We start from the raw sequence: 24188 nt of genomic DNA on the forward strand, positions 1-24188 counted from the left end.
TAGGTTAAGCAGAGCAATCACTGGGAAGTAGGAGAAAGCACGCGTTTGCTAAAGCGTGACTTTAGCTTCGCTGGGTTGCGAGGGCGTTACCCTTGCTTCGCTGGTCGAGATAGTATCAGTGGCAGTGGTACTGGCAGTCGGCTCCTGGGGAGACTGGGGCTAGAAATACGGTCGCCGGGTTGGTTTGGTGGCACTGACAGTCGGCTCTTGAAGAGACTGGGACTGGAGTGTGGTCACCGGTAAGAGGGGTTGCTCCGGGGGGGCTTTGATAATCGTAGAGATTAATTGATTTGAGAGTTGTTCCGTCTTTCTGTATCGTCTTTAGCCTCTATATATAGGCTGCTGCAGATTTTCCTTCCTAAAAGGAACAAAATACTATAATTTAGGCCATAGTTATTGGCCTTGAATCAAATCAAAACTCTTAATAGTTTTGATAATTAAAACTTATCCTCTGTCGCCGCTAGAATGGAGGCAAGGTTAATTGCCTCTTAGGATATAAACTCTTGGATGCGAACTGTTGGATATGCACGTATCTTAGTATATCTCCGCGAAGACTCCGTAGCATAGTGGCATGCAGGAATATATACCCCTTGTTTATTGCAATTAAGCATGATTGTAACTTACTCAAACTGCTCCACCTTCATGAAACCTTAATTGCATGGAAGACTTTCCTTAATTATTGTCTCACCATGCCTTAATTGCATGGGAAGTATACATATATGCCAACTTGACCTTCGCGAGCCAACCAACTCGTCCGCGCTCGCGTCCTTGATTATATCTTCGCAAGGACTCTTTAATTGCAATATATATCCTCAGCTGCAAGTCCACGCCATTTATTCCTTAATCAATAAGAGCCCCTGCTTTTACGTCCACAATCTTCCCTCCTGCTCAATCTTGGTAAGCAAACCAACTATCCTTAATTATCAAATATTTGATAATTAATAGTAGATCAAGGAATATTCAGATTTTCTTCAAGATTGCTTGGCCTCCAATTAGGCTTTATTTAGCCTCTAAATAATATATTCCGAACTTGTCGAAAATTCGTAGCTTGGCCACTGATATTGGCCCGGATTTCTTCGAGTCCCCCTTGTCGGGAAAAATATTTATTTTGGGTTCAAACATTGCCCCCCCAGTCCTCGAAGTCAAAGTTCCCCGTCTTGACTGAAGAGGTCTTGAGTAAGCATTCGTTCTTGCGATAACGTCGCTTTAAAGCCACTTGCATTGGCTCAACTGAAATACAAAGACTCGCAGATGATGTACTCGCCATAAGTCTTCGAATTGCTTCAGAAAGTATCATCAACCTGGATGTGGTTTATTTGTAGGCCACTGGAATTGGTGGCCTTAAAAGTGCTAAGACACTATAAGTCTAATATGAAGTTTGACGCCACCAGAATTCTCTATTTGCCCCCCCAGCTTTAACGTTTATAATGAAGCAAGTTGCGCTAGGAGTTGGCGAAACTGGAAAAGGTGTAGGACACCAAAGCTTTAGCGTGCCCCCCAGACAAGGGACTAGAAGAGGTCTTTTTTGACCGCGAAGGAGTAGCTTTCGCGGCCCTTAAGAGCAAGTCCACCGGTTTGTTTTTGACCGGTCAGGAGCTTGATCTTGCTGAGGTGGTGACCTTGAACTTGCAAATCTGGTTTCCAGCGGTTTGTTTGTGACCGGCCAAAAACTTGGCTTTCTTGACCGAAGCCAAGAATATAGTCATGGCCATGACTAAATCCATGACCCAGGCAAGAAATCGCCAGCTCGGCCCAGCAAGGAAACGTGGGCGACGTCAGCAAATGAGAGGAGAAGGAGACGCGCCAGCAACGGAAGTGAAGGACAGCTGCTTGACGCATGGCGCCGCAACTCCCACATGCGTTGCTTCAGTCGCTTGTCGCGTAGCGACATGGAAGGGGCCGGAGTAGGAGCACGTGGAAGAGACCTGTTGGAGGGCTTTGAATTCTGATCCCAACGGTCATGAAATCTCAGCCCTTGGTTTCAATTAATTTCCGGATCCAACGGCAAACAAGCATGAACAGTAAAAAATGAAACAGTAAAACGTAATGAACAGTGAAAATGAACAGTAAAAATCAATGAACAGTGACAACATGAACAGTATTGACCGGTCAAGAAAAAACGGGTGGAAAACCATGTCCAGTGAACAGTAACTTGACTGGTCGAATTCTTGACTTTTCAACCTTGACATTTCTTGACTACGGGTGAACTTGCTCTAACATGCTGGTCGCGAAATATATTTTTTATTTGTTGCGCTTACTCTCTGCCTCATGAAGTCTTCAAACTGCTCGCGACCCTTCGCGGTGATGAGAATGGGCTTCGGCTATGAACGCTCGCGAGCTTACTGCTATAATTATCCTTTCTGGACTCTTCGCACGCAGTGACCAACCCCTTGGCAGAGTGTTTACATCCGTGTCATTATTGCAGAGGGCTTCTTCCTTGTAACCCCATTTCGTCTCCTTGTTGGTTATAGACCGGCAGGTGTTGACAATTGAACCAACCTTTAATACCGCATGGCCACGTGCTCCTCCTCTTTATATGTGGCTCAGGCATCATGATCATGCCTCTGTAGCAGCTTTATACAAATATATATATATAAACCATTAGGCTAATCAATAAAGCCTATCTTGTTCCTAGTGGATAAGAACGTGCTGTAGCCATTTCATACCATCATGCATCATTAATATAAGCCACCATGTAGGCTATATATTTAGTATGTAGTGTCAGAATGCACCGCCTCTTCACCGCTTCAAAAATTTCTTCTTGACCATAACGATAGCCCTTCTCAATTATATAAGCTTAAGAAAGCTCCTCTGAACACCTCTGACTCAATGAGTATAATATAGCCACCAAACTTGACCAGTATTTCGTACTCCATTGACCCATGACTTCGTAGATACAAAGAACATATATACCGCTACCATGATTTTTCATTGTTGGTTCACCATCGATCAAGAAGACTGCAAGAGTCTGATGGCCTGATTATGCACTCCTAGGCACTCAAATATACTTATATATATGTAGGCAAAAGCCACTAGTTGGCTCTGAACCTCTGAATCTTCCAAAACAAACTGGAGCTATGCAGCACCCCATGTATTCGCTTCTGTGCGAACCAATGTATGCTGCCATTGCAATTGGCCTACTTCCACTAAAGCCACTTGCCGGCGTCCAGATTATCAATCCGCTGACCTGTGGCAACATCCCAGAGTGAATTTGTGAAGCAATAGTCAAGGAACACTACTCTGGCGAAATGATTTTTGTCTGCCCCTGCTCTATCTTCAAACTCTGTGAAATTTCATCATCACGAGAATGCTAGTTTGTTCTGTTAAGGATTGTAATCCTCCTCTGTAATCTTGAGGCAACAGTTCTGCCCCCAAAGTCTGCGCACATCATCTTCATAGGAGGTTTCTCTCAGGCATTCCATCAAACACCTTGTGTGCATGTCTCATGTTCTCAGACTTGTGATGAAAGCTCACCAGAACAGCCCACAGAAGATCACTTTATCCACAAAAAGCACAACCAATCGCTGGGTCAATGGGGATTGAGCTTGATTCTTCGTAGAAACAGTGGCAGATTACTTCGGATTGGGTATGCCGTCTCCTGCAGTTCAGTTTTTCCTTGATAAGATATTTGCAATTCAATTTTTCTTTTCTCGCTGGCAGAGGAATCTCACCCTGAACCTGCTTTAGCGTCGACAGCCGTCGTCTTGGATCTGCCTTGACGTCTACCACTGTGGTTGGCAGAAGATTATCCATTAAGGTCCACTCGTTGGCCCTTCTTCGCGAACACTCGCTTCGCGGCCATTGACTACGCGCTTCGCGGCCCTCAGGAGCTTCGTGGGTGTATGGCCTCGCGACTATTTGCGTCCCCCGCGGCGCTGGAACTTGAAACTCTTTTTGTATTTTTTTTTTTTTTAACTAACTAACAGAAAGATGCAAATTGAAAATTGACAGAAAATTAAAAGCAAAGAAAGAAGCTAGCAGCAACACGTTTGGCTAACCTCTAAAAGGTCACGGAGGAGGCCATCTATGCTTTACTCCAAGCTCCGATGTATCAAAGTTTATAGCATGAAAACCTCTCTTGTGAGAGCTTGCAGGAAAGCAACAAAGATACTTCGCGTCAAAAACTTGGAAGAAATTTGGCTCGTAAAAGGAGTAATATTGCCCCCCAAGTATCTTTGTTGGTTGACGAAGCATGATCTTCAATTGCAATTTTAGAGATGATGGTATCCCAAGATCGGTTTTGTCGCCAACTACCATGTCATAGAACATGGTGTCTTCAGAATAAGCCACAGATTGGCCATTATATTTAACCACTTGTTGGTTAAAATTCTCACGATCAAGAGCCTCAAAGAACTTGAACTCCTGCATATGACTTTTGGAATCAATAATTAAATTATAATTCTCATCATACTCGTCATATATTGGCTCCGTGTTGAGATCATATTTAGAGTCACCAAAAAGTAGTGAATTGATCTCTTCTTCAAAGATAGGCATATCTAATATTTGTTTGCCTCTATTTTCTTTCCAGACATCATATTGAGACGCCTCTATGGACTGTTTGGTATCATCATAGGCAAATTTCTTTTGCAAGAAATTTAGAGTTTGATAATTATAAACAAGAGTTAACTTGCACTGATGATACGCCAGTTCACATCCCACTATGATAAACCGGCCATTTGAATATTGAGTTTGGCCATTCTCGAATTTGGGATGCGAATATATCTTCCACATATATCAAAGCCACAGCTTGGCTGTTGAATATATGTGCCGTGAAGAAAGCCACAAATAGGTTGGCTGGGAACAACTATTAATTGACAACCATATTGATTGCCATGGTCTTGTGCTTGACCCATATGATTGTCGCATTTGTCATCTTCCTGGCCGTGTGACTTATATAGATTAATAGCTTTTTGAATAAAGCCACTTCGTGGTCCGACTTTGTTGTAGATAGCCAATTGATCCGCTAAACCACGTTTAATTACTTCCTGGCTCTCGTATTCTTCTGTTGATTCACGAAGCCGCTTCGGATGATCAGGAGATTGATCATGGGCCATGTCTTGCCCCCCATGCATCTGACCAGTATCCACATATATGGCTTGATCAGTGGAGAAGTTAAATATTTGTTCAGAGACAATTTTCTTGTCAGAAGAACAATCTCGTGGATCATCTTCTCCAAGTGCAGCCTCTATGTAAGGTTGTGACTCATCAGTGAGGCATTTAGGTTTATCGCCACCTGTAGGCAATTCAACCTCAGAAACAACCTCCTCGCGTGCAGATTCTTGACTTTCCAACTCGCCTTGCTGCGAACTGACTTGAGCAGTCTTGTTTTGGCTTGCGATGGCCTTCATGACCTGCTTTTGTTGCAGAGCGTGCTCATCACCGATTCTTCTGGCTCGTGCTCTTGCCTCAATTGCACGCTTTTACGACTCGTCGTCCAGTTGGGCCATGCGCTGGTCTAGTTCGTGCATGCGCCGCTCTGCCCTCGCGTCTAGCGCATCGAAGTCAGCAGCTATTAGCTTCTGATGTCTGTTGATATCGGCCATGATGATCGCAAACTGCTCTTCGAAGGGTGTTCCCTCTGGGATGGGTGTAGGCACAAAGGCCTCTCTTGTCATAGTATCGCCAATGGTGGCAACACTGACCATCTTGCACTTTAGGAATTCCTTTGGTAAAGATCTTCCCCTGACATCCCAATGATGGTGAATACCAAAAGACTCTAGTGTAGTCCCACTGGGCGTGCCAAAATGTTTGGCTCCAAAAACCAGCTGGTTGCAAACAGTCTCTTTTGCTGTTGTGATTGCGCGGGCTTGCCAGCACCGTGGGGTGCAGTCGTCGGGGGAGTCCCTTGACCTGACTTCTTACCAAACGTTGTGGACGATGAGAGCACCAACCTCGTCACAAGGTTCTTTTCTATACCTTTCGGAAAAGGACTTTTTGCCTTACGGATAAGGGCTTTGGTGTGGTCTCTTGCGTTCACCGAATCGATACTTAACGTTGTAGGTTAAGCAGAGCAATCACTAGAAAGTAGGAGAAAGCACGGGCTTGCTAAAGCGTGACTTTAGCTTCGCTGGGTTGCGAGGGCGTTACCCTTGCTTCGCTGGTCGAGATAGTATCGGTGGCAGTGGTATTGGCAGTCGGCTCCTGGGGAGACTGGGGCTGGAAATACGGTCGTCGGGTTGGTTTGGTGGCACTGACAGTCGGCTCTTGAAGAGACTGGGACTGGAGTGTGGTCACCGGTAAGAGGGGTTGCTCCGGGGAGGCTTTGATAATCGTAGAGATTAATTGATTTTAGAGTTGTTCCGTCTTTCTGTATCGTCTTTAGCCTCTATATATAGGCTGCTGCAGATTTTCCTTCCTAATAGGAACGAAATACTATAATTCAGGCCACAGTTATTGGCCTTGAATCAAATCAAAACTCTTAATAGTTTTGATAATTAAAACTTATCCTCTGACGCCGCTAGAATGTAGGCAAGGTTAATTGCCTCTTAGGATGTAAACTCTTGGATGCGAACTGTAGGATATGCACGTATCTTAGTATATCTTCGCGAAGACTCCGTAGCATAGTGGCATGCAGGAATATATACCCCTTGTTTATTGCAATTAAGCATGATTGTAACTTACTCAAACTGCTCCACCTTCATGAAACCTTAATTGCATGGAAGACTTTCCTTAATTATTGTCTCACCATGCCTTAATTGCATGGGAGGTATACATATATGCCAACTTGACCTTCGCGAGCCAACCAACTCATCCGCGCTCGCGTCCTTGATTATATCTTCGCGAGTACTCTTTAATTGCAATATATATCCTCAGCTGCAAGTCCACGCCATTTATTCCTTAATCAATAAGAGTCCCTGCTTTTACGTCCACAATCTTCCCTCCTGCTCAATCTTGGTAAGCAAACCAACTATCCTTAATTATCAAATATTTGATAATTAATAGTAGATCAAGGAATATTCAGATTTGCTTCAAGATTGCTTGGTCTCCAAGTAGGCTTTATTTAGCCTCTAAATAATATATTCCGAACTTGTCGAAAATTCGAATTCGTAGCTTGGGCCACCGATATTGGCCCGGATTTCTTCGAGTCCCCCTTGTCGGGAAAAATGTTTATTTTGGGTTCAAACACATAGCTAATCTAAGGTTTGATATCTATTATGGATTGGAGAACAGAAAGTATTCAAGCCCTTAATCGGCCTGTTTTTGCTGTTCATCATATTTTTCTTCTCTCATCGCAATTTCACAGCGCCCATTAAAGGGTTCATATGCCGACCTAAACTTACTACAGAGTAATTCATCAGAAGACTTCATATGAGATTTAGTGGGTGTGTTTAGCAGGATGTGAGGGCAAAACAACCGACACCTGGCCTTACTGTCTTTGGTATTTTTTGTTTAGTTAATCTGAAGGCGCGCGACAGATATCTGTTTTACTTGTCCATTGTCGTCTTCTTCTCACATCAAGAATAGGATTCAGTGAGCCCTCACCAAAACTAAAACATTAACCGCACCAAACCCAGATCCCAATTCCTTGATCAACTGGAAACACATCGTCATTTTAGTAAAGAACCAAAAACTTAAAGGCAGGATCCAGTTCCAGAGCCCTCCTTGTTTAAAAGGCATTTTGTACTCGAGCTACAGTGAGAAAGCTGGTGAACATGGAGGTGACTATTGTTTCCAGAGATACCATCAAACCAGCAGCGACTTCCTCTTCACTTCATCGCCATCAAAAACCTTACAAACTTTGCATCATCGATCAACTCATTCCAGCAACTTATACCCCAATGGTTTTCTTCTACCCCATCACTGACCCCAATTTCAATCTCCCGCAAACCCTAGCCAACTTGAAAAACTCACTCTCACGTACCCTCACTCTGTACTACCCATTTTCCGGGAGGACCCAAAACAACCTCTACATAAATGACTTTGATGTGGGTGTCCCCTACCTCGAGGCCCAAGTCAAATGTTCCATGTTCGAGTTTCTTGATCTAAAAGAAATCGAGTTGCTCAACCGGTTCATTCCGTTGCCTCCATTTCGCAAGGAAACTGAAGATGATCATGATTTGCTACCCTTGATAGCATTTCAAGTCAGTGTTTTTGCTTGCGGTGGGATATCAATTGGGGTCTCTCTGTCTCACAAGATCTTTGACGGGGTAACTGCAGATACTTTCCTCAAGTCTTGGGCTGCTATTTGTCGGGGGGATCATGATGAGAAAACCATGACAACACTACACCTTAATCTCTCCCAAGCGTCGTTAACTTTTCCGGCAAGAGATGATTTACCACAAAAATATATAGCTTTCGTGGAGAGCCTGTGGTTCCAGGAGAAAAACTATGTTACAAGGAGGTTTGTGTTTGATGCTAAAGCCATAGCCACACTACGTGACCGAGCAAAGAGTGAGCTTGTGCCCAATCCAACACGTGTTGAGACACTGACTTGTTTTCTATGGAAACATGCAATATCTGCTTCTAGACTCGTTTCGACAGGTGCCAATTCTATTACGCATTTATGCATGGACATTTTTTTTTTTGAAACATGCATGTATTATAATTTTACTTATGAGAATCTATATATTTTACTTAATTGAAGACTCAGGATTTTTACCTTAATTTTTTTTCCTACTATTTAGTTCAAGATTGTCATTAATTGAAGTTATTTGTTACCTCTATATATTAAGCAAAATATCCATAACGAGGTTACATTTTTTAAAGCCCAATTTACTCATACTTATTAATATTCAATATATACATCGATTGTAGAATTTGGAAATGCTGAATTTCAAAAAGGAAAAACAAAATTCAAATATGGAAACAACAAAACTAATTTTAAGTGTTTGATAAAAAAAAAAAAAATTCAAGTGCACTATTGAGTTATATGATGTAGTGGCATGAGTCTCCCACTGAAGTTAATTAGGGAAAATATCTAATCAAAATAATTATTAACTAGTACAAAAAACTAAAACACAATTAGTTTTTATACACAAAAGTAAAATGTACCTAAAAAAACAAATCACACGAGCAAGTACGTGTTAAGACGCTAGTAGTTTTACTAATGTAGTAAAATAATATGTACAAGAAATTTGTATAAAAATGAGACAATGATAAATTTTTATTTTTATCTTCTAAGAAATTGTGATATCTCTCAACATTTGTATGTTTTGCAACTTTTTTTTTTTTTTTGAAATATGTTTTGCAACTTTTTTTTTTCTTGTGAAATTTAATATATTGCTTCTTGGACATCATCATCAGGTAATTCACAACGAGCATCCATAGTAGCACATGCAGTGAACTTGAGGAGGCGACTGAATCCCCCAATGGCAGATAATATCATTGGAAATATAATTTGGTTTGCCACAGCACTCAACAAACATACCGATGAGGCAGAGACTACTCAGTTGTGTGATTTGTTGAAGTTATTACGTATGTCTTTCGAAGGATTTGACAAAGATTATTTGCAGACATTTTGTGGAGAAGAGGGACTTGGAGCCTTTTCTAAATACTTCAATCAGTTACAGGAAGTCATGCATTCCTTAGAGTCACCACCAGAAACTTATGGTTTCACTAGCTGGACTAACATTCTTAGTGAAATTGACTTTGGATGGGGAAGGCCAGTTTGGATTGGGGCCGGAGGAAGTGTCGGACCTGCCTTTAGGAACTTCATAGTGCTTGTTGAAACACAGTGGGGTAATGGCATTGAAGCATGGGTAACTTTGGATAAAAAGCAAATGGCTACAATGGAGAAAGATCCTCAGTTTTTAGCATTTGCTTCTCCAAACCCGCGTATTTCAGGCATATGATGATGTGTACTTGTATATATATATATATTATGTTTCTGTTTCGAAATATATATTATGTTTCTGTTTCGAAATAAACAGTTCTGAATGATCTAAGAACATATTGTATTAATGATCGCGATGATGATCACATGTGTGCAAAATACCATATTACTATTACAATAAAGTGCCATATATGGCAGACTTTCTTATCACATGCAGGAGCTTCATTCTTTGTCCATCTAATTAATTCCTTATGTTTAATGCATATTAAGATTAATTACATAAATGTTTACTTATGTCTTCTTAAGGTGATTCATTGAACTTATTTTGCACTTCAACATTATCTAACTGCGTCTAGCGGCACTACCGGGGATGGACGTAAACTTGTAAGCTACCGAGGGTAGGGAACCAGGGATAATCGTCCAGGATGTCAAACGATCTAGTATCGAAGAAGTTATGCGTCGGTTCAGGCTTGAGGGTACGTCTGGGCTGCTCGAGTTTTATACATCGATGGTGTTCTCCCCGGTCGAAGTCGATCAGTGTCGAGCTTGGATCTGAGTTTCTGAATCCTATTTGTGTTGTGTGATCTAAGGCCTCATTTATTTCGCGGATTTGAGGGCTTAAGAAATGAAAGTTATTCCTTTCCTTTGTTTGGTAACCACAAAGTCCGGAAATGCTTTCCTGACATAGGGAAAAGTTGGGGGTAAACTCATTCCACTCAAACTCCATGGAATTGATTTTCCCATCCCATTTCCCAGCATTAATTACAAAAATTTTGGACAATAATACCCCAGCCCAAATATGCTATTGCCAAATTTACCCATCGGAATGTCTTCGAATTCTGAGCCTCGCTCTTTCATGCTCACGCATTCACGCGTCAATTTCGCGCCCTCTATTTCGCGCACCTCTTTCATCACTTACACACTCAAGCATTCCAAAAAAAATTCTTTATCAGAGGAGACGAACGTAATTATCTTCACTCTTTCATCAGTCTCGCACAACAACTTTCATTCAGGTATGTATGATATATAAATCCATTACCTATGTTTTTTTGTGATTGGGTATATGATTTGTTTCTTCATCTTCTTCAGTTTTCATTCGGTTCACTCTTCCTCTACAATCAGCTTTCTCTCTCCCAAGTAATCAAAGGTCAGGCCCCAATTCTCTAATCTTGTTCATAATACGATTAGGTTCTCTTAGTTTACTTTGGTGTGTTTCTATTTGTTTCTATTTTAAAATAGAATGGTATTATTGAAACATTGATATATTTTTACTTTCCTTTCCTGCACCAACCAAACATCGGAAAGGAAATCAAATGGTCTTTCCTGAATGTTTTCCCTGCTTTACCTAACACAGGAAAAGAAATCTGACAGGAACTTTAGTTTTTCTTCCCCGCGGGAAAGACAAGGGAATTGATTTCCCTTCCGTGAATCAAACGAGGCCTAAATTTCTTTGATCTACCCGTTCCACGGCGAATGTATTCAAGATTGTTTCCCTACAAACTTAAGGTGTTCCAACTGATTTGTACAATTGGATCTACCTTTTGGAGGGTTAAGGAATGGTTGGTCAGCAATTGTTGTTGTTCTACTTCTACGTGCACATGGAAATTTATGGAAATTTATCTGGGGTCAGTGTACTATGGTTCAAGTTGGTCCATAGGAAAATGCCGGAGAAGGAATCATTTTTGGTTAGAAGTAATTAGAATTTGATTAGTGGGGGGTTACGAAAAAGATAATGATAATTAATGAAACAAGTTTGTGTGAACGTAAGTGTGGGAAATGATTTTATGCACCGACAGTGCACTGACGAATATTTTAATACCGAAAAACAATCTCAGCCATTTATACTTGAGATTGATTATCTATGTAATCCGAGCTATCTGTACATGCAAACCTTTCATTAACAGACGTTAACTACAAAAAACCAAGTCAAGAACCTAAAATATATCAAACGAGTAAACCATGGTAAGTTTTGAAATTAAACCAAAGAGAGAGAGAGAGTTGAACAGTCGGGTAGACGGCGAATTAAACCAACACAGAACGATTATATCAGGACGAATCGCTCTTTCTCTGGTTTCAATTTCAAAACTCCAACACTGCAAATTCAGAAAGAGAGTGAATTATGGCGGGATTGCAGCATGGGCGGCAGTCTTAGTCGGAGCCGGCGGCGGTGAAGCCGACGATGACAACAATCCCAATTCAATCCCACTGATATTCACATGGGAGCATCTTTTAACTTGTCCAGTGGACCTTCGACTTGAAGGAAGTCGAAGAAGAATGGAACAATAAGCAACTCTGATATTCTGGGTTTTCTGGGTATTGTTGAATCTGATTCATGACAGAGCTGCAGTATGAATATATATAAAAAGGAAGGAATTTATCTCACCAAATATATTTCTAAATGTGGGTGCTTTTAAATATTAATAGTATTGATAATGTTTTTATTTCTTTACAATATTAAAGTCAAGAAAAAAGTGAAAACTTGGAAAAAGAATCACGAGAGGATGCCCGCGTATGCTGGCAGAACTTAAAATTTTGCGAAAAATTTAACCAAATTTTAAATCGTTGTTTAATTTATGGCGGGAAAATATTCAGATCAACTTACAATTCCCGCTATATACTTTCATATTCCCTCAATTTGATTCAATTAAAGGAAAAAAAATAAAGAAATTCAAAATACTCTATCCCTAGCTTTAATTCATTCATATTCACCCATTAGGGACCGTCAATGGGCAGCCCTGCCCAAAATTAATGGGCTCGGGCAGGGCCACAAAGTTTTTTTTTTATTTTTCAGGCCGGGCAGGGTCGGGCTTCTCTTAAAAATCAAGGCCCAGGGTCGTCCAGGGCCTTACGGGCTTTTTAGGGCCGGGCCGGGCCGGGCTTTTTGAGTGGGCAGGGCCGAGCCCATTATATTTATATATCATATTATTTTGTTAAAAAAATACAAAAAGCTATGAAAAAATTATGATATATTAATGATTGAACAAAATAAAATACAAAATTAAAGGAAAATATAGCCTAATGCAATAATTAGTTCAATATAACTACATAAAAAGATATTAATACTAGAATTGAATGGAAAGATATAATGGCTAAATGGTTTTCCAATTGAGCTGTTTATTCCATCTAACTAAAACCCTAAGCGCCGTCAAACTCTGTGCGACGCCTCCAAGCCTCCGTGCATACCAACTCTTTGTCGCCGATCATGTGGCAGGGCAACATCCTCGTTTGGAATTGTAGAGGGATTGTTAATCAAGAAACACAAAGGGCACTGATTGATATGGTTCAAGCGAAACGTCCTCAATTGATCTTTCTATCAGAAACCCTAGCCTCTCAGAAACTGATTGACACCATCACTGGTCGTGTAGGCTTTGTTGGAAACTTCTGCTTTCCAAAGCAAAAGGACTCTCGGGGCCTAGCTCTTCTCTGGGGTCCTGAAGTGCATGTGGATTTTCGTTCTTCTTCTCCACATCATATTGATGTAGAAGTGTGTGAAAGTGGAGCTCTTGCCTCTTGGCGCTTCACAGGGATTTATGGTGTTGCGTCAAGGACTGAACGCAATCAAACTTGGTCCATGATTGAAACCCTAGCACAACAAAACTGCTCTTTGCCTTGGCTTATGGCGGGGGACTTCAATGAAATAATGTCTCATGTTGATAAATCTGGTGGAGTTCCTCGCGCTGCAACTGCAATGAATAAGTTTGGCCAAACTATGGTCTTGGCTGGATTACTTGACATGGGTTTTGTGGGATGCAAGTATACGTGGTCAGACAAATTCACGAAGGAGCGCTTAGATCGTGGTTTCCAAACTGTTCAATGGAGAGATTTATATCCTTTTAGCAGAGTGATAACTCTCCCTCCCTCAGACTCTGATCACAATACCCTTCTTGTTGAAGTCAGACTGGAGAAAACTGTTCTCAGGAGACATACACGGAAATTCAGGTTTGAAGAAGGATGGTATGGGAATGAACAATGTTCTGAAATTATTCATCGAAACTGGGTAATACCCCTTACGGGCAATGTTCTACAACAACTTGGCACTAAGATTAAAAATGCTGGTTGTCAACTTATGCAATGGCACAGAGTTGAGTTTCAAAAACACAAAACTGAGCTGCATGAAATCCAGGGAAAGCTTTTTGACATTATGAAGCAACCCTACTCTCCAATGCAATATGAAGTGCAACAAAATCTCCATGTGAGGCAAAGCCAACTACTTTCGCTCCAAGAAAAGTATTGGAAACAAAGATCACGGGCCCTTTGGTTGAAAGAGGGTGATCGTAATTCTGCATTCTTCCATAGGAAAGCTTCCAACAGGAAATGTCGTAACACTATTAAAGGCCTTCAAGATGAGAATGGGGAGTGGCACAATGATCCAAGAACTATCAAGCACATGCTCTTGGAATATTATCAGAAAGTTTTTGCAAATGAAGGGGTGGATGATGATGCCATTTCAACTGTGTTTCGTGCCACACCAATGAAGGTTACAGCCTTCATGAATGCCGACCTAACTCTACCATACTCTGATGAAGAAATAAAAGTCGCTCTATTTCAGATGCATCCCTCAAAAAGTCCAAGCCCTGATGGTATGTCCCCATTCTTTTTTCAAAAGTATTGGCATATTGTGGGACTAGATGTGTGCTTAGCCATTCGGAATTTTCTGGAAAAGGGTGAAAGTTGGGATGAGTCCAATTTCACCCATATCTGTCTCATTCCAAAAATTAAAAACCCTACTGATGCTTCACATTTTCGTCCTATAGCACTTTGTAATGTGATTTATAGAATTTGCTCAAAGGTGGTGGCCAATAGACTTAAACGGTGGTTGCCTGAAATTATCTCACCTCTTCAAAGTGCCTATGTACCAGGCAGACTGATTTCAGATAACACTCTTGTGGCTACAGAAGTTGCTCATTTTATGCACAAATTGAGAACACAGGCAGAAGGTTTCTTCTCATTGAAATTGGACATCAGCAAGGCCTATGACCGCCTTGAATGGTCCTTATTTTTGCAGGCTATACTTACAAAGTTGGGTTTTGCTTCCAACTGGATCAATATGATTATGAGATGTGTTACCTCCGTGAGTTATGCTATCTTAGTGAATGGTGAAGCTACTACTACTGTGAAGCCAACCAGGGGTATAAGGCAGGGAGATCCTCTCTCACCATACTTGTTTATTCTATGTGCTGAAGGATTATCTGCTTTGATTTCTCAAGTTGTTCATTCTGGATCTATCCACGGGTTGCAGATGTGTCCACAAGCTCCTACCTTGCATCATCTCTTTTTTGCAGACGACAGTTTATTATTTGGTTCAGCTACTCCTGAAGAATGTTCTGCTTTTCGAGAGATTCTAAACACTTATGAACGAGCTTCCGGTCAGAAGGTAAACTTTCAAAAAAGCTCTGTTGTCTTTAGTAATAATGTGACCGTTGCTACACAAACTGCCCTTGCTTCTATTCTTGAGGTGAATTGTGTGAAGGAACATGATAGATATTTAGGCTTGCCTCTGAGGGTAGGTAGGTCTAAAACGGAACGTTTTCAATACATCAAAGAGAAACTGTCCAAGAAGCTAGTTAGTTGGAAGTCCAAGATCCTTAGTTGTGCAGGAAAAGAAATATTAATAAAGGCTATTGCTCAAACCATGCCTTTATATGCAATGAATTGCTATCTTCTTCCTAAGGGCCTTTGTGATGACATTCATCAGCTATGTGCCTCGTTCTTCTGGGGTGACACCGATGAAAAGAAACATATTCATTGGAGGAGTTGGGAAAATTTGTGTTTAACAAAGCATGAGGGTGGCATGGGTTTCAAGAATCTCTATGCATACAATTTGGCAATGTTGGCCAAACAAGGATGGAGGATGATCACTAATTCGCAGTCCTTGATTGCTCAGATCTTCAAGGCAAGGTACTTTCCCAATTGTTCCTTTTGGGACGCTGAACTAGAGGCTCCATCTTTTTCTTGGAGGAGTATACTTGAAGGCAGACCGGTGTTGAAAGCAGGAACTAAATGGAGAATTGGTGATGGCTCACAAGTTCACATTTGGAATGATGCATGGATTCCAAATTGTCCTTCGTACCTTATTCACAGGCCTGAGAATACTACTTTTGAAAGAGTAAGTGATCTTATTGATCACCAAAATCAAACATGGAATTTTGCGTCTGTGAGTACTCTTTTCAACCCAAATGTTGTTCATCACATTCTAAGCATTCCTCTACCCCGTAACTCTATGCACGATCAGCTCATTTGGAGCTATGAAAAGCGAGGCTTCTTCACTGTCAAAAGTGCATACTGGGCTGCAAGGGAACAAGTTCTTGGATCTGCCTTGGCCACTACATCTTCTGGTAACCCGTTTAAAGAACTTTGGAGAAGGCTTTGGAGGACTAAAGTTCCAGGTAAAGTACATATATGTGTGGGGAGAGCGTGTAACAACTTACTTCCCACGAGAGAGCGGCTCCTCTCTAAAGGTTACAAGGGTGATGTTCATTGTCTCCTCTGTAATCATGTTTGTGAAAGCACTGCTCACCTATTTTGTAAGTGCCCCATTGCTCTTGATATACTCTCTGCAGCACCGTTTTCATTACAACATACACTTCTACCTAATTTAAATTTTAAGGAATGGATGTTGGAGCAATCTCTTCATTTGAAGGCTGAAGTGTTTGAAAAACTTGTTATGATTATATGGGGATTGTGGCGAAATCGAAATGCGAAGTTGTGGGAGAACAAAATGCAAACTGTAACTGATATCAAGTTGGGTTGCTTCACTTGGCTTGAGGACTTTCAGAAGGCTAGTAAACCTGCCTTACAGACCGCAATGCAAACAACAAAAATCTGGAAACCTGCTTCTGCTCTGAAGTTAAATGTCGATGGAGCATACTTGGAACACAGAATAAAAGGAGGGGTTGGAGGTATTCTCCGAGACTCAATGGGCCATTTCACATCTGCCTACTTGAAACCAGTTAACTATGTTAGCTCTGCTTTCCATGTTGAGCTTCTTGCCATCAGGGAAGGTATTGATTTGGTTCAAAAGTTTAAGCTTCAACAAGTTGTGATTGAAACTGACTGCTTACTGGCAGTCAATGCGATTCATAGTTCAGCTCCAAATTTGTCTTCTCTTGGCAGTCTCATTAATGATATTCAAGCTGCAATGAGGTGCAATCCGGGTGTCCAGATCACTTTTGCTTCTCGTTCTTGTAATAGAATAGCTCATAGACTAGCCAACATTGCTTATGAATCTGCTCAAGGAGTTGTGTGGTCTGATAGTATTCCAGACTGTATTATTGACCTTGTGCAACAAGAATGTACTCCATTCTAATCTTAATGAAATCATTGCTTCCTCAAAAAAAAAAAAAAAAAATACTAGAATTGAATGGGCTTATAAGGACTGGCCGGACGGGCTTTAATGGGCATATAATAGGCCTGGCCATGGCGGGCTGGGCCTGGGCTTTGAACCCTCCACCCTAGCCCTGTCTCGTGCCCAATGGGCAGGGCCGTGATGGGATTTACTGCGGGCCGGGTCGGGCTTTTGCCCACTGAGCCGGGCGAGCGCCCATGGCTTTTAGGCCTGCGGGCCAAATGATGACCCCTAAACATTTGTCTATCTTGACAAATGCTATTTACAATTTGAGCTATCTTTGTATCTGTTTTATGGTTAATCAACTTCAAGATTGAGTCCTATGTACTGGTAATCATATGGATCTCTGTTAGTTATATTCTTTGGGGAATTATAGCATGTACTGGTGTAAAATTACTTCTTTGATCAATTCAACTTATCCTTTTGTTTCTGAAATTGAATGGTTTGATAACGAAATTATAAACTATAACAACAATTAAGATAAGCAAAATGTAACTGAATTGAGAGGAAACCAGCAAATTGGTACATTAGCCAGGGCTAACATTGCATGCTAGAGTTGGAAAGAAAAAGACAATCGTCCAAGACTCAAAACGGGATAAATGGTACAACAACTCACGTACATAAATAGTGGACAATCAATTTACATATTGCTTGACAACAAGTCACAATTTTGGTTTGGCCAAGATAAACTAGACCGTAATAGACAAGAGAAACAAGTTCCAGTGTCATGCAGCACTTGGATCACAGGGTGTCCTGGGTATAAGCTTTTTTTTTGACAAGAGTCCTGGGTATAAGCTAACGACCAACTTAGACTAACGGGGCACGTGACCACGAATACACTCCCATATACAATAAATATTCCGATTCTCCTAATGATGATGATCCCCCGAGGCTACAAATGCAGTAAAATTAACCTGCAGCACAATACTGCTAGTTTATTTAGAAGTAGTATACTGCCAACCTGTGACACTAATATTCTTAGGTCTTGGATCCTCACTTCAATTCCTCTCCTTTTGTCTCTTAAAAGGAGAACCTACTACTGCCGTTTCAAGTTTCAAAATTGCGTTATAAAGCTTCAATTTATGCCTTTTAGATTGACAAAATTCTTAAAACAGCCATATGTTTATTAAACTTGAGTCATGTTTCAGTAGAGCACTTATATAATTATACTATCGATCGCAAACCAATCCTAGTGTCGTGCATGTGATTCAAGTACTTGAGAAAATATGTTTCTTAAGTTAGTATAGCTACTGAATATTTTGAAATATCTCCAAAATTTTGGGCATCACCAGGTTGATAAAAATGGCTTTTCTGTTTCTATCAACTAATTTGTGAGTACTTAATTCGTATAGATTAAATACCAATGAAAATCGAGGGATCTAATAAAAGCCATTTCTATCAACTAATTTGGTAAAACTCTTTCGATCAAATCAAAAGGTTTTGTGTGTACTTTAGATACCAATAAAAATCAAGGGATCTAATTAATTGTGAGTATTCCCATGTTCTATCAACTATTTGTCATCAACCCCTACATGCATGTGATCAGAGTTCCAATTCCGATCTCCTAATTCTATATTTGATGAATAATAATAATAATAATTTAATATATATATTTTTTAATTGAGATCACACGGTTATCTCTAAAAACTTTTTAGATCTCAAAACTAATCGTCTCATGCACGGGGTCAAACTGTTAACATACCTAATATATAAGTTTAAGGGGTTTTGTCCATTTACCCCATTTCTAGGGATTTTTTTCCCACTTACCCCATTAAGTTTTTTTAATTCTCTCTTACCCAATACACTCTAAGGGAGTCTTCCCTAATACCCCATTAAGATTTTTTTTTTGTTTTTAATTTTTTTTTTAATACCATTTTACCCCTCACCCTTTTGTTACTTAGAGAGAGAGAGAGAGAGAGAGAGAGAAAATGGAAGAGAGAGAAACCATAGGAGACTTCGCCGGAGCCGGTCACCGGCCGCCGGAATCCGGTCACCGGCCGCTGGAATCCGAACACCGGTCGCCAGATTCCGGTCACCGGCTGCCGCCCATCGGAATTTGCTGAAAATCTCACCGGAAAGTTTTTTTGCCCCCAATAGACATCTATTGCCCCCTAATAGACGTCTATTGGCCCCCAATAGACGACTATCAGTCATGTATTGCCACCCAATAGACGTTTAGATTACCGAAATGGTAATTAATCTTCCTAAAACTACACAAATAAAACTTTGATTAAAGAAAAAAAACGAGGAGATTACTTCAATTCAAAACGTCTATTGCCCCCCAATAGACGTTTCGATTACCGAAATGAGAACTAATTTTTCTAAAATTACACAAATATAACTTTAATTAAAGAAAAAAAAGAGGATATTACATCAGGATATCACATCAATTCAAAACATCTATTATCCCTCAATAGACGTCTATTGCCCCCCAATAGACGTCTATTGCCCCCTCTAATAAAACCTTTTTTCTTTCTTTCGGGGCCTTCTGCCCCCATTTTCTCACTCTATAGTCCAAAACGTCCAAAACAGTATTCAACCAAAGTATTTTGTCATAAAAAAAATTAAAAAAAATAAAAACAAAAGCTGAGGTTTGCTTTGCATCTTTGTTTGCATGAAAGACATGATAATCAAATCAAAATTGCTGGTTTGATTATTGTTTTTTTTTGGTAAGATCCCTTCGTGAACCTGGCTCGAAACTGTGCCAAAGCTGCAACCCTGCCAAACTGGACTCGGTCGGTCGCCGGCATTGGGATTGTCGGAGCTAGAGCCGGTGCAGTTGACGGTGTCGCAGGCGGTGAAGCATCGGCGGAGGTGCTCGGAGACGATTGCCATAACCGGCGTCGCCTCTGTCCATAACCGGCGCTCGGAGACGATGTCCAAAACCGGCTCCGACGAAATCTCCTGGCCTCCGCCGGTTCTGCGTCTTCTGCATCATGACCCAAACCATTCCGGTGACGTGGCGAGCTCGGTGAGACCGGCGGCAGAGTCTGAATCTGACGGCGGCAGAGAGAGAGAGAGAGAGAGGAGAGAAAGTGCAGATCGCGCGCAGAGGGATAGAGAGAAGAGAGAGAATTTGATGGCATAGATGTAATTCATTAATTAGATGGACGGCAAAGTTGTTATTTTATTTTAAATCGGGTAAGAGGGAATAAAAATCTCTTACTGGGGTAAGTGGGACAATTTTATCTCATTTTAGTGCTTTGGGTCAAGAACCCTAAGTTTAATTAAGTCATTGATTTTCCTCTTTAAGATGTCTAACTTAGATCTTTCATATCCTCTCCCATATACAGTCTCTCATCAAAAGAAGATCCCACTGCTATTTCAAGTTTTAACCTGCTGCATTATAAAATGCTTATTTTTCTCTGCGCATGCGATTGATAAAGCAGCACTGCTTGCTTGTATAAATGTATTTTTATATATAGTTTTGAAGTTTAATTATATATAGTCCCCCTCAGATTAAAGAATAGGGCACTACGAATAGAACTATAAAAGAGCTTTAATTAGTAGCAGCTCTTTTTTTTTTTTTTGGTAAGTAAGGGGTCAAAAGACCCAGAAACAAGAAGTTAAGAAACAGACTAAAATGAAAAAAATAGCTAGCTTAGCCTATCATCAGGCCTAACAAGGATTTTTCTTTGCCGGGTAACACCAACAAGATCATCAAGATAAGTAGAAGAGGCATGAATGGGAGAACCATCAAACTCAATTATCCCATAATCATGGTTGATGCTCTCCTTGGCAAGGCAGTTTGCTACCATATTACTTTCTCTGTAAATGTACTTTAGGGAAAAGCAAAGGAAGCCTCTGATCAAATTTTTGCAGCAACAAATAAGAGAGCCCATGGGATGAAGATCGAGCAACATCAGTATGAGAGATCAACTTCGCTAAAATTGCAGAATCCGTTTCTACTTCAGCATGAGTAATGTGACATTTAAGAGCTTGTTGAAGACCATAATATAGAACCCAAGATTCAGCATCTAAAACTTCACCTATGCCCAAGTTTATCTGAAAACCCTTGATCCATAATCCATTAGAGCAACTCCAACAGCTTCTCTATAATTTTTGTATTATAGGGAAGCAAAAGTCAAAACTTTAAGCAATTTTTCTTCTTCAACTCCAACAGATTCCCTAGTTTACAGCAATCTCTAAAATCTCCAAATTCTTCCTTAAAATTTTAGAGATTGCTGTAAATTTAGGGAATTTTGTTTTCTCTCTCCTCACTTTCCCTAAAATGGAGAAAGTTATAGGGAATCTGTTGGAGCAAAAGAGGCTCATTTTTCCCTAAAATAGAGAAAAACTAAAATATGTGGAAGCTGTTGGAGTTGCTCTTAGAACATCTGATAACCCCTCCAGCACCAATTTTTCTAGAATGTCCATTTCTACTACCATCAATGTTGAGTTTATAGGTTCCATGAGGAAGTTTCATCCAATTAAGAAGGTTAAGACAATAAGTTTTGTTCAAGTCAGATTTCAGCTGAGCATTGTTCCATTCAGAGATAGCTCTTTTGTTACTGCATGTACTGGCAAACTAGAATCTTATTATCAGTTACAAGATGACGTTTTAATTATGGGTATAGTGATTATTTGGTAGGGTTCTTTGGATAACGTAATGACTTGCAGAAAAAAGAAAAAAGAGATGTAATGTTATTTACACGTCGCATCAACTCATCGACATACGCATTATAGAAAGTCTTTAGCACTTGAGCAAAACTTATGCACTCTTATACACTATCCCCTCACAACTATATATGATCATATAAGATACAAAAACTTCTTTGGAAATGTATTTGTGCCGTATTATTATTCTTAAGAGAACCAAGAAATGTTTGTTTGAATAACTTTGCAACAAAAAAAAAAAAACCCTAAAGGCAGTGCTCTGTGCGCAGCCGCCAACCCTAGCAAAAAAAGCGACGTACGTCGCTCTTCAATCCCAGTTTCCGGCAACATGTCCAACATCGATGCTGTGACATCTTCCTTTGCTGCATCGCTGGCGCTTGCTAGCAGTGATGTGGTGGATGTCTCATGAACCTCTGAAGGAATCCAACGACGAGCCAAGCAATCCTTTCTGCTTGCACGTCCTCTTGTGAAGAAACCAGCCTCTCTGAACAATCTGAAGCGTTTCTTTTGAAGAGTATGGGTCTTGGATAAAGATTTCAAGATTCAAGAAAGGGCATCAAACCGTTTGTCATTACTTTTGACCTACGTAAGGACTGTAACAAAGTCTTGAAGGGATGACCGTGGCGTTTTCATCAAGCTTCGGTTGTGCTTCAGGAGTATGATGGCATCACACCTGTTACAGAAGTGGATCTGACCTTACTCTTCTTCTGGGTCCGGATTAGCAATATACCGCCGCTGTTTGAGGAACTAGACATGATCTGCGACATTGCTTCGGTGGCGGGTAAGTTCCTTGAATTGGATGATAAGATTTTTGCAAATATGGGCAAGGTTAGGGTTCATGTTGCGCATGACATGCATCTCAAAACCTGTTTTTCTCAAGAAAACCCTAAAACTTGCACCTAGGGTTGAAGCTAAAATTTCAAATTTGTTTGAGAACCTGGCGGGCAAGTGTGATCACTGCAATCTGATTTACCATGAAGGAGATCATTGTCCTTTGCGTGGTAGTCATCCTACACCGCGTACAGTGCGTGAAACTGATGAACACAGGAAAGAATTTGTTGGCTCTTCTTTAGGGTTTGCCACTAACAAATTTGTGGATGGAACCTTCCGTTTTCAGAGTGTGCAAACACCTATTCTCCCATCTATTTGCAGGGCTCTCTTCCATCCCAATGAAGCAGGTAGGGCACACAAACCTGTCATACTGCGTGACAGAACTCTGGATCCGAAAGAAAGGGAGGAGGAGGTGCACCAACTCTTGGCTGCGGCTCTGGACTCCGAGGTACCAAACCCTATACCTGCGGGTACAACTAAACATATGGAGCTTGAGAAAGAGTTGGTGCCTGAACAAGCCAGCAATACCCAAGTGTCATGATGTTCGAACACGAGAAGCTGGAATTCAGGTATCTTGATTAACAAAGTTGAACCCCCTTACATTCTTTCTGCCCTTGAATGAAGTGTCACTGAACTATTTATGATTATTGTAGGACATACATCACCAAAGTAAGCCGGATGAAGTGGAGCTCGTTCGTCATGATTATACAGCAAATGAAGGTTGGGAAACGTTTCTTTCATATGAAGATACACGCCAGGTATTCCCTCGCTTCACATGCGAATGATCAATTCAATTCCCTCTTTATGCACTGATATAGATATTTCTCTGGGTGAGCAAATAACATATTTAATTCTGTTCTGTACACAGGATATTCTACTTGGGTTGTTGCGATTAAGAAAATGTGGCAAAAACACTACCTCTGCTGAACTTATGGGAAAGTGTTCTATTGTTCGTTAACTCCATGTTTATGGGACTGCTGTTCCAGTTCATGAGCGGGATGCTGGCAAGCTGCAACACCAGGTATGTAGCTTCTACGTCAACTGATTACAAACGAAAACTGTTGAGACCAACACTTGGGGATAGATATTCATGTTGTTACTTCTGATGACTTAATATTATAAAACTGAGTGTATTCTCTTTGGCATGTATTAATTATTTTCACACAGGGCTATGGTACCCTTTTGATGGAAGAAGCTGAGCGAATTGCTAGAAGGGAGCATAGATCAACAAAGATTGCTGTTATTTCTGGACTAGGAACTCGTCGTCACTACTATAGGAAATTAAGGATACGAGCTTGAAGGGCCTTACATGGTTAAACATCTTGTATAACTAGATTTAAGAGTTTGTGTAACACAGTTTTGTAATATTAGCCGAAATAAATTCTAGTTTCAGATACACGATCAGTTTGTATGGGTTTTCACCAAAGAACATATATTTAGTGTGTTTTTACTCACTCATTGTAGCCCATTTTATCCCTACTTTACAAAATAGTGAAATACGCATCAAACCGGCGTCGTTTCTTTCTTGCGGTGATATCTACCAAAAAACCGAACTAATAACACCCTTGTGAATGAATGGTGCGGATTGAAGTTAAAGGGCACCCATGATTTGGTGTCTAATAG

General features: G+C 40.6%; 2 protein-coding genes and 3 long non-coding RNA genes across 5 annotated transcripts; 4 read left to right on the forward strand and 1 right to left on the reverse strand.

Annotated features, from left to right (window-relative positions):
• Nucleotides 1-2037: 2037 nt before the first annotated feature.
• Nucleotides 2038-3812, reverse strand: LOC133745263 (uncharacterized). Its single transcript, XR_009863531.1, has 2 exons — nt 3672-3812; nt 2038-3598 (listed from the first exon to the last, which is right to left on the reverse strand). It is a non-coding gene; the product is annotated as an uncharacterized LOC133745263 (long non-coding RNA).
• Nucleotides 3446-4417, forward strand: LOC133745264 (uncharacterized). Its single transcript, XR_009863532.1, has 2 exons — nt 3446-3586; nt 3661-4417. It is a non-coding gene; the product is annotated as an uncharacterized LOC133745264 (long non-coding RNA).
• A 3094-nt stretch (nt 4418-7511) lies between these two features.
• On the forward strand, nt 7512-9799 carry LOC133741875 (vinorine synthase-like). The gene is made up of 2 exons (XM_062169592.1): nt 7512-8481; nt 9244-9799. Exons 1-2 carry the CDS (start codon nt 7653-7655, stop codon nt 9789-9791), a joined length of 1377 nt encoding a protein of 458 aa, XP_062025576.1. The 5' UTR covers nt 7512-7652; the 3' UTR covers nt 9792-9799.
• Nucleotides 9800-12974: 3175 nt separating this feature from the next.
• LOC133744394 (uncharacterized) lies at nt 12975-17078 on the forward strand. Its single transcript, XM_062172511.1, has one exon. It carries the CDS (start codon nt 12975-12977, stop codon nt 17076-17078), a length of 4104 nt encoding a protein of 1367 aa, XP_062028495.1.
• A 5923-nt stretch (nt 17079-23001) lies between these two features.
• LOC133742660 (uncharacterized) lies at nt 23002-23986 on the forward strand. The gene is made up of 4 exons (XR_009862663.1): nt 23002-23134; nt 23219-23323; nt 23434-23586; nt 23733-23986. It is a non-coding gene; the product is annotated as an uncharacterized LOC133742660 (long non-coding RNA).
• Nucleotides 23987-24188: the final 202 nt, after the last annotated feature.

This window comes from Rosa rugosa, chromosome 4 (genome assembly GCF_958449725.1).
Source record: "Rosa rugosa chromosome 4, drRosRugo1.1, whole genome shotgun sequence".
Lineage (NCBI taxonomy): Eukaryota > Viridiplantae > Streptophyta > Magnoliopsida > Rosales > Rosaceae > Rosa > Rosa rugosa.

Excerpts from the sequence above, each read along its gene's own strand:
- LOC133741875 (XM_062169592.1), top strand. The coding sequence starts at position 7,653 with ATGGAGGTGACTATTGTTTCCAGAGATACCATCAAACCAGCAGCGACT. Across the intron at positions 8,482-9,243 it reads TTCTAGACTCGTTTCGACAG|GTAATTCACAACGAGCATCC; the intron begins GTGCCAATTCTA and ends CATCATCATCAG.
- LOC133744394 (XM_062172511.1), top strand. The coding sequence starts at position 12,975 with ATGTGGCAGGGCAACATCCTCGTTTGGAATTGTAGAGGGATTGTTAAT.